The sequence below is a fragment of the Brachycentrus maculatus genome, unplaced genomic scaffold, assembly GCF_059751285.1.
Source record: "Brachycentrus maculatus isolate JH-2025_06_01 unplaced genomic scaffold, ASM5975128v1 h1tg000918l, whole genome shotgun sequence".
Taxonomy (NCBI): Eukaryota; Metazoa; Arthropoda; class Insecta; order Trichoptera; family Brachycentridae; genus Brachycentrus; species Brachycentrus maculatus.
The window spans coordinates 37323-48263 of record NW_028281642.1 but is presented as its reverse complement, the minus strand read 5'-3'; the positions used below and the strand labels follow the sequence as shown (position 1 = coordinate 48263).

At 34.6% G+C, this 10941-nt stretch overlaps 2 protein-coding genes across 2 annotated transcripts; one reads left to right on the top strand and one right to left on the bottom strand.

Annotated features, from left to right (window-relative positions):
- Positions 1 to 370: 370 nt before the first annotated feature.
- Positions 371 to 7092, bottom strand: LOC148299839 (acyl-protein thioesterase 1-like). The gene is made up of 5 exons (XM_088275610.1): positions 6897 to 7092; positions 6777 to 6808; positions 5072 to 5285; positions 2721 to 2894; positions 371 to 1143 (listed from the first exon to the last, which is right to left on the bottom strand). The coding sequence occupies exons 1-5, from the start codon at positions 6942 to 6944 to the stop codon at positions 952 to 954; spliced, it is 660 nt and encodes a 219-aa protein (XP_088131736.1). The 5' UTR covers positions 6945 to 7092; the 3' UTR covers positions 371 to 951.
- Positions 7093 to 7985: 893 nt separating this feature from the next.
- LOC148299838 (uncharacterized) lies at positions 7986 to 10750 on the top strand. Its single transcript, XM_088275609.1, has 3 exons — positions 7986 to 8175; positions 8582 to 8828; positions 8977 to 10750. Exons 2-3 carry the CDS (start codon positions 8591 to 8593, stop codon positions 10704 to 10706), a joined length of 1968 nt encoding a protein of 655 aa, XP_088131735.1. The 5' UTR covers positions 7986 to 8175; positions 8582 to 8590; the 3' UTR covers positions 10707 to 10750.
- Positions 10751 to 10941: the final 191 nt, after the last annotated feature.

Genomic DNA, 10941 nt, shown 5'->3' with positions numbered 1-10941 from the left:
TGTTACAGTACATAAAGTAATCACTTAAACGAATTAATGACAAGTCATAAGCAATACCTTCATATTCCCATCTCAATAAACTTCTTCATCTATGTTGGGATATCAATAAAATCTTCAAAGATATTTCAATCGCGTCATGTACTACTTATTCAAAATCAAATTGCTTTTGATGAATACTCAAAAATAAAAAGGAAATTCGTAACACTAAAGCGTAACTTTTTAAAAATTACAAATATGAGAAATTGCTATATGTAATATGCACATATTCATGTAAACAAGTATGAATCATTTACATGAAATAATATATACATGAGAAATACAAATTAGCTTTTTTTAATAACTTGATTCATAAGGGGTTTATTTATTCAAATTTTCTGGACTGGCTAATATTATATAAAACATGTTTTTCTAAACTATAACAGAATTTATATTAAAGCAACAACAAAACAAGATAAAAAAAAGTACTTACAAAACATTGTCAAAGAGGCAAATCAGTATAACCACAAAAAAAATCTAGATTATAGTGTGTTGTTTCTACATTGATCAGTGTAGATATTTTCATATTTTTTTAAGTACTGTTATGTGTTAAATCAATAAAGTAACAATAGCAAGGAAACAGTTGAACTAAATTCATCTCAAGATTGGAAGGAATATAAATATTTAAAAAATGAGCCATAGCAAATCTAGTCATAAAATTTGTAAAATTCATTAGTCTCTGAAAAATGGGTTTTAAAAAATGAAATAGAAAATAAACTTGCAAGTCTTAACGTGTCAAAGTTAAGTTCATTAAGGAGGAAATTAAAATACAATAAAGAATATGAATTGGATTTGTCTAATTTTCATTCCGCATTGTATTATAATAAGAATCCAAGATTGCGATTGAGTCGTGGAAAATAATAGTATGTTATATAATCATTGCATTAATTAGAATAACGATTAGGTATTATCACATCAATTGGAAGAACCGATTACTTTGTGTACAAACAACTTCATATCCTTCATCTCATCTTCGCACGAGGAGTGCATCATCCCGCGGTAGGACTTGAACTCCGTGCTAGTCATGAAGGACTTCAGGAAGGTGGCCGTCATCTGGCCCCACTTGTACGGAACTACGGGATCGCAATCGCCATGGAATTGCATGATCTGAAAAAATGTTTACTTATCAATTTGGCATTCACTTTGTGGAATAACATGATGATTTAAATATAAAAATAAAACACCCGTACAAAACCACTTTTGAGTTTATTAATGTAAACAGGACTAGTTTCGAGAACCACAGATGTTCTCATCAACAGATGAAAAAGGATAGTTTGTATTTTCACCAAAAATGTGATATTTAAATCATCAGAAAATCTATTTAATTTCAAATGAAGTTTATTCGCTCAATTTAGTTCATTAGAGAAATTGGGGTGTAAATTTCAAAAGTGTGCTGTTGGGCATTATTAATACATAACAGTTGAAAAATTGTCAGTGCAAGAAGAAAAATTCACCAACAAGTCGAAACGAGACTGCCCGAACACCGCTCTGGTTAGTCAATAAAAACAAATACACATATGTATTTGGCTCAGGCAAATCAAAACCGAGAAGTCAGAGTACAATTTTCCCGAGCAACACTCGGGCTCATCATTACAATGCTCCTTGCCCGAGTCAGACTCGGACTAAACTCTAACTAGTTAAAGGTGTTAAGAGACTGTGTGCTAACCGAGGGTAATGACTTGGAATGATTCAATTAATAAATTTAAATTTATGAATTATAATAGTAGAATTGGTTTAAACCAAATCAACCATGGAGCAATGTTGGGCATGTATTTAGAGCCCTGGGACGGATAAGATCAGGTCGGGTTGTGATCCCGTGGTCAGTGTCGCGTACTCTTAAGTCAGAGTTTCTCGGTTCGAACCCACTCTACCACAATTTGATACCTATTTATAATACATAATGAGCTGCTTAGGCTCACAGAAATATGTAGTATGAAATCGAAATATTTGTGTAAATAATAAAAACACTATAAATAAAAAAAACAAATATTACTCTTTTTTTTAATAAATGAATAAGCTAGGTGAGTTTTTGGGAGTTAGATTAGAGTCCCTTAAGGTAAGGTAATATTTAAATCCCAAAGATTGTCACCTGACCCATGCCATGCCTATGAATATGCGTTCAAGTCCACTTTGCTCCATGGGTGATTTGATTCAAACAAATTCTATTGGGTGAATTATTAAGTTTTTTTTCAAATACTTTGTAAAATTTCAAAAATTCAAATAAACCATGGTATATTAATTATCATCGTAAAAATCAGTTTTTGGCATTTACTTTTTAAAGACAATATCTTTCAAATGTTGGCCGCGGCTGTGTTTTAGAATCTTTATTCTAAAAGCCCAATTTTCGATGATGCGTTCAAGCATTTCAATCAGTATGGTGCGAATGACGCGAGTAATGTTGGCTCTCAGCACCTCAAATGAAGCTGGATTATCCACAAAGACTTTAGACTTTTCGTATCCTCAAAGAAAAAAGTCTAGAGGTATGATATCACACTATCTCGGCAGCCAATTCACCGGTCCAAAATATGAAAGTAAGTTCTCACCAAATTGATTTCTCAATAGAGCTATTGTTTCTGTTGGAACCATATGTCGTCGAGATCTCAGGCTTCAATTTCAGACAGCGAATAGTCAGTTATCACGGCGCAATAGCCATTATTATAAAGTAATAAATGTTTTGATCATACTGGCAAATTTTTGGTACACTTGAGGTTGGCGGGGAACTTCTTGTGGAGAGGCATCCAGCAGGACAGGGCCACAACCCCGGCCAGCTGCTGCGGGAACGTGAGCGCCGAGTGCAGCGCCAGGGCTCCGCCTTGGGAGAAGCCCCCCAGGATTATGCGGCCAGCTGGAATACCCTCCTGCCAAAGAAATACATTGATACAGAACTCAAAGACGCCGAAGGACATCAAGGCTGAAAAACCTGCGACAATGGTTTGGCAGAAGCACCAAATCTCTGTTCCGAGCTGCAGCATCCAAATTGAAGATAGCCATGATGATCGCCGATCTTTGTTAGAAGTGGCACAGAAAGAACAAGTATACTGAGGTCAGGAGTATTATTAGACAACAATGTGTTAAGTTTGACCTTGTAATGAAAAGTCCATACGAAAAAGAGATTGGGTCAGTCCTCACTCCCTGTATCAATCCTACAATCATCCAGTTAAAATTATCATATTTTGAGTAAATTACTAACGTAGCACCCATGTGCAATTTTTTTTTCAAAAGCAAACGCACCCTTATTTGTCCAGTTTTAACAAAATTTTCAAAGACAAACAACAAAACAATTTAATGCTTCTGCTTGCCTAGTACCTGCTTCTAGAATTTTGTTTCGGTACACTTAATAACCTGTCAAAATCTGCGATGAAGTAAGGTTATGAACATACATATAAAATATACTACTTATTATAATTTTTATTTACCTTAGTCTTCGATTTATCAGAGCGAAAAAATTTATTTATATGAAAAGTTACATCATTTCACATTATGTGGGTGCGCTTGCAAGAGTTTCTAGATTTTCGTTAAGTTAAAATTAATAGCTAAACAAAATTTAAGAATTCAGTAAGAAGATCTAATATTTGATTATTCAATGGATATCAAACATCGGCCTACAATTATAGGTAGGCAATAATGCCAATTTATTACATTTTCCGCACCTCTTAACGCCAGCTTTGTACTATGGTGGAACCACTATCTCAAGTTCTGAAGTCAGGATTCTTATGCTGTGTTTAGATTCCATTTTTTAGCTGTAGTTTAATATGTTTATTATATACAATAGTTCTATCCTCTCACCATGAATCACAGAAATTACTATTAAATTATTCATTATTATGCATCATTCAAACCTATTCAATGGGTAAATTTGTCAACGTTTTAGACTTTCTTTTGGTTGAATTTTTAATCAGTATTATTTCCCCGAACAAGCGACACGAGTATGATAATATATACCTTTCAGAATCATAGATATTTAAAAAATGTAGCTTCTGACCTATTTTATGGAAACAATAGTATTATTTTATTATTTGTATCAGATTAAAATAAAAATAGAAACTATTCTAATCATTATATTCATTGACCCACTAAGCTTGACACGTAAAATTTTATATGATTGAAATCATATTAAAAATCATGAAAATAATTTGGTACACGATTAGTAGAAAATATAATAATAATAAATATAATAAAACCCTTATCCGCACCCCAACGGTGCATAGGGCACTGCGTCATATAAACGCAGTGTTATCTTGATCGTTTACACATGAAGGAAAGGTGATCAGCCCTCCGCTTCAGGTACCAGTCCAGGGTAATATTGGATAAATATGACAGTGAAAAAATCACTTATATATATTTCACCCCCCCTGGGAATCAAACCCGGGACCTCCAGTACAGTAGTCGAGCGTGCTGAGCATTACACTACGGAGGCGGACAATTATTATTATTGGAAATAGTATATGTATTCAATTGTCATTTTTCTCTTGTACTTATATTTCAAACAATAAAACAATACACAAAGAATCTCCTAAGGTTACATTTCAGAAACAAATAACAGCGATAAGAGAAATATGCGAGATGGGAGATGTCGTTAGGTGGCAACGAAGGAGACAATGGTATGCGCATGTAAGGAGAATGGAAGTATCCAGAATCCCCCACATTGCACTGCATGGCCAATACCAAGGTAGACCACCAAAGAGATAGATTGACAGCTGGGAATCGACATCGCAGGAGGCTAGTCCCTCTCAAAAACAGGCCACAAGGCCTGGAGAAAAAGATTATAAAATAAAACAACTTTGTTTTTAACCACTTTTTTATTGCTACATATTTTCTTGTACCGGTTTCGACAAGAGCCTTGATTAAAGACGTACTTCAGGGTTAACCCTGATGATGACAAGGTTCTTGTTGAAACCAGAAAAAATGTACCACTAAAAAAGTGGTTAAAAACAAAATTGTTTTATTTTATAAAGTTTATAAAATGTGCCACTTAGTATCTGCGAAAAAAATTCAAGAAGAAAAAGATACTCAAACAAATAAGAATTCTGTATACCTTGATCTCTGCATTGATCATGGCGTGGATGAGTTCCGTTGCGGCGAGGATGCCCTGCTCGTCCTCGGGTCCAGAGGCGTCCAGCGACCGCAGGTCGAACCAGGAGGGCATGCGGAACCCGGCGTTCAGGGTCACCGGCATCGTGTTGGCCGTCGGGCAGATCACCTTCACGTGGGCTGGCCGGATGCCTCCGATAGCACTCGCCCACCCATGCCTAAAATGCATTATACTATAATAGTACGGAAGAGTCTCAGTTATCCGACCTTCCGAGTTACCGACTTACCGGGGCAATGCCCCTTTCCTTTAACCGACTTTTGTCGACGTGATTTGACGGCCAGAAAATGACAAACAGCGGGTAAACAAAAGACAATCACGGACTTTTTTACCCGAGTTTAAGTTTAGTTTCGTAGTTCACTGCATTGTATGTGCATATGTATACTGTAAAACATGTTTTATTACTTTGCCATAAGTGCATTTTGATGTTTTAGTTCGTTACATTCAGTTATGTTACATGTACATTTTTAAAAAGTTTTCGATGTGAAAATAATATTAACACATTTTCAAGGTCGTTTTTATCATTTTCCGTGTTATCCGACCTTGCTGCGGCCGGTTTACGTTGGATAATCGAGACTACTGTGCAGCACGACCTCTCTGGAAAGGCGAAGAGCTTTAGGATGGGCTGCATTTGGTATATTTACTTAACTGCAGATAGTTGGTAGAATTCCATATTGAATTGTTGGGTAATATATCCAAAATTAAACAAGGTTTATTGGATTGAATTCTACATTTATTTATGTATATGTTAATACGTGACGCGTTTCATCTTATTAAGACATTATCAAACACTCAAATTGAGTGTTTGATAATGTCTTAATAAGACGAAACGCGTCACGTATTAACATATACATAAATAAATGTAGAATTCAATCCAATAAAACTTGTTTAATTTTGGATATATTACCCAACAATGCATTTGTTATATTATCAAATGTCCTAACAACGACAAAAAAGCCCACTCATCACTCCCGCGCTTCTTAAAAACGGAAATGATGATGAAATAATAAGGCAAGTAACACAAGAATGTGACGGTAAAAGTTAAGAAATGTGTGAAGCTGAAGCAGTAGCTTCTGTCTGATAAAGGTAAGACCAAGAGTTGTGGCTAAAATGTTATTGAAAATATTGACAAATTTACAATTACACTAAACAAATTCTGGTTTTAAACTTATGAGAGCTGTTTTTTTTCTCACTTTTTGTCAAATGGTGGTAAGCACCTATCTGCTCGATGGTATCTGATCTTCAGTTAGAATAATAATAAAGAAAATATTAAATATGAGGGTCAGCCCATGAATAAATTTACGTGTTTTACGCATCTGTAAATGCAAATTATTAACGTTCAAATTCAATAATAGAAATAGACATGATGATAATCCTCATATCAATAGAAGGAGGAAAAGAATAAGAAAAATCAATGGGAATCGAATCCGCAATGCTATTTATACAAGAAAAAAACTTGTATGCCACAAACTGGCCCAATTTAAATAACTATTATGCTTCTGTTAACGCACTGGAGTCCTCGTGAAAAACCATGATCACGAACACTAGTTTATATTCATGTATTTTGCTATTAATACTGTCGGTAAATTATGACACTAAGAATATATTTTCAGAAATAATAAACCAAAGAGATAATTAAATTTCAACATACCCAGTATCTCCAAGACCATGAAGGAAAATAAACTGGAAAACAAAAACAACAAAATTAATACACACTAATTTTTATTATCCAATTAATGATTAAAAAATGTAAGGCTTTAAGTAACTATACCGTTGCTGTTTGCTTAGCAGAAGATGCAATTATCACTGGACTCGTCATTGTAAAATATTTTTAACAAATTAGAATGATTTTCTTTCAAGTGATAGTAGTAATAACACTTTTTCAAAATTAACAAAATCGATAACGAAGGCCGAATTGACAAACGCCACCTACCACTAGACCACAGATACTTAATGAAAATAGAAGTGAAATTACCAATAATATAGGCCGATTCATAAATGTTGTCAAACTAATAAGATATATATTCCTTATAAATATATGGATGTGGGTAGGTACTACTGCCTAAATTGGAACAATTGAAATTATTTTTCTTGTGTAAAGAAAAATCGGAAGAAATATTTTTTGTTTTTTCCATAAGAGGTGTTATATTTATTTCCATAACTCTAGACCGGGATGAAAATTCTTTTGGTTGGTATACACCCATAAACTAGTAGTACAATCTCTGTCAGTAAAGTAAGTTAAGTTTTATTTTCGCAGCCAAGAAAAAGTAATGTTGATTTAATTCAATAATAATTTTAATTACGGCATTTAGAATTTCGCTTGCAAAAAAAAAAATACTAAGCAAATTTAATGGTCCGCCATGGGCATTCGCGAAAACATTTGATTGTGAATAGCGAGTACAATATAAAAGAAGCATTGTAATAAACGAGTTTTTGGGACACGTACAAACATCCAAGGAAATTTACCTGATGCAAACTAGGAAATGCGTTACTTTTATCACACACAAACACACTTGGACAATATGACAAGGATAACTTCTTTAGGTATATATACAAACCGTCAAAACCTTATGTTCGGTACAAGACCTTCAGACCGATAGGCAAGAAGCAACAGCAAATTGCCTCTTCGCCTCCTCACTATTCATGTTTATTTCAGCATAGGCTAAGATAAAATATTAAGGACTAGGCTTAAGTTAACATGTTTTATAAATAACTTATTAAGCATGTATTATAATATGATGTGTGAAATATTTAAATTTCACATAGTATTTTCCCCTCATTTCTCGTAGGATTTTTAATCTACAGTCAAAAACATAGAATGTTAATACCTATTTTCTCTATGATCATAGTAGTGTGCTCAGTCGATAATCTCGATTCTCTTGTTTCTTTTTATCTGTGATTATCATCTGTATATAATCAGTATGTCAACTTCTCGTACTCGTTTTCAAAATTTCGGTAACATTATTATTAATAAACGACACCTGATTTTGCGTCGTCGATTATGATAAATTCCACTCATTGTTAAATAATTTTGTCTGCAATTTACCAAGGTGAGGACAAATATGTAATGCTAAAATGCGTATAAAAACATTTGGTCTCGACGAGCACATGCTTGAATTTTTATTTATTTTACTTGACACGAAATTGGTAATAAGTCAATGTTGTAAAATAAAATTTACCAAAATTATTAAAAAAATATTTTATAATAAAATGACTACAGTTTACAGTGTAAAATATATGAATTGTACTAAAAACATTTTTTGTTACTACATGTTAAAAATAATTAGTAGTTATCTAATTAAAAAAAAAAACTATCACGCCGCTTCTCCGAACCTAACCATTCTCAATATTTGACATGTCAAGTTTTCCTTGGTCTTTCTCTGTTTCTATTACCAACTACATTCGCCTCATAAATCGAATATGACATCATATATGTTTAAATATATATTTTTTCAGGTAGTAATCATGTCGAAGACAAAGGTAAAGAATAAGGCATCAAAGAAAGCCTTACGGAAAGAAAAAAAATTGAAGAAAATGACCGCTTTAGTCGCTGTTTCCAAACTAAATGATACTCAAATAAATGTGGAGCCTCCTAAAGTCAAATTGAACACTAATTGTGACGATGCAGGTCCTTCAAGAAAAAAACTTAAAACGAATTGTAATTCAACTGTTATTATAGATACTGAGATGGCTGAAATCAGGGGTAATATATTCAAACTTCTTGCAGGCTGTTTTACTTAAAAAAATCTTTATTGTGTATCATATTAAGCCTCCTTTGGTTTCGGACTTTCATTCACTCATCCATGCATTTTACACCTGAGTAACCTGATAAATTTTTATTTAATTTGCAGATGAAGAAAACACATTGAATAATAATACATCTAGCCATGAACCTGGTAACAATAGCGACCCATCCAAATCTATTCAAGACACTCGGCAATATGATGAACTTAAAAAAGAAGCAAATAGAATTCGAGAAAGAAAAGTTCACGCAAATATTAGGTTGAAGATAGTAGGAGAACAGGCTTCTCTCAATACGCATGTAGAGGAAAGAATTCCTATATTACTGACTGATATTCAGCATTTAGTTCTTTCCATCCTGAGTGAACCTTGTCTATATTCGCCATCCCGGTGGTGTCATATAGAAAAGCGATCTCGCATCAACCACACCGTCGTGCTCATAGTAGATGGGTTGTCATTGTCTTCCTACAGTTGCCACGAATCTTCGTTCTCTAACCTCAATAGACGTTTTCATCACCGCTTAGAAGTTATCACGCCATCGCTGTACGGAGGATCTGTGGTAGAGGAATTGGCCGTGGTCGCTTTGACGGATGTGGAAAGAGAAGCCATGATACAGGAATTCGGGAGTATGGATGCTGCGATGGAGGCGAGGAAAGATTTAATGGTGATGATGAGGGCTGTGTTTCCAGTCACTGAAAGACTCAGGCCTAAAGTGTCGAAGGACCAACAGTTGGAAGATAAGTTCCCTCGCACGCAATTAGTTCTCTCCGCTTGGCAGCTGGTCGAAGAAAACTACCCGCTTCCTCTCAAAGGCAAATTAAAATCTAGCTATTCAGATTACGTGATGACCAAGGATTCGTACGAGCCCGTGACCGCCGCTTCTCCCATGTTCGGACTGGATTGTGAGATGTGTAGGACTTGCGCCGGTTCGGAGTTGACGCGGGTATCTCTAGTGAATGAACGGCACGAAGTTGTGTATGAGAAATTAGTTTTACCATATAATGAAATACTAGATTACTTAACGCAGTTTTCTGGGATCACCCCCCAATTACTGGCCGGTGTCAACACCCGAGTTGAAGATGTACAGCGAGATTTTCGAGAAATCTTACCTCCGAATGCAATTCTGGTCGGTCAATCGCTAAATTTTGATCTTCACGCTTTGAAAATGATGCATCCCTACGTAATTGATACCAGTGTGATATTTAATATAACCGGGGAAAGAGTGAAAAAAAGTAAGCTTAAGATACTTGCTAAAGAATTTTTAGGCGAAGATATTCAAAATAGTTCAAAAGGGCACTGCTCTGTTGAAGATTCCCTCTCCTCTCTGAAGTTAGTGCAACTGAAGCTTTCTAATAATATGACCTTCGGTGATGCGGTTCTCAAAGGAAGGCAACGCTCTCAACAGAATTACAATCATCTTATGAGCAACAAAACCGAATATACAACCAATATTTTTAATAAGATCGCTCAACAGCAAAAATCTTCTATTGTGATAGGTCACCAGAATGAAACCAATAAGTATTCTAGTTATGTTAAAAAAATTCACAAAGATAAATCTGTAGACCCGACTGTGAAACCTAAAAAAGTCAAATTATTGTCACTTCCTAACAACTCCAGTGTTGCGGAAAGCACATGTAACTTGGTGGAGAAGCATAGCTTAATATTATCCCATCTCAATTGTTCAGAATCGGATTTTGAAGATGAAGAAACTTATCTTAACATTGATAAGTGCATCAAGAATGTTTGGGATCGATCTGCTATAAACACATTATTTATTGTACTGTTTTCTGGAGATAAAACCTGTAACGGTGTCTCTTTTATAAATGTCAAAAAAACATAAAATATCACAAAAGACAAAAACAAAATATAATATTTTAATATCAACTTTGTTTTTATTTGAAACCTGAAGGGGTCTCGTACACATAAGCAGTGTATAAGTTACACAGTATGAGTACGGGCGTACAGACCCTAATGCCCTGGCCATTTGCTGCTACTCTCCTTTTCCTACAGATTATTCCATTTTCTTATATCGCTCACTCCTTTCAAGAACGTCATAAATAAAAAAACTTCATTTT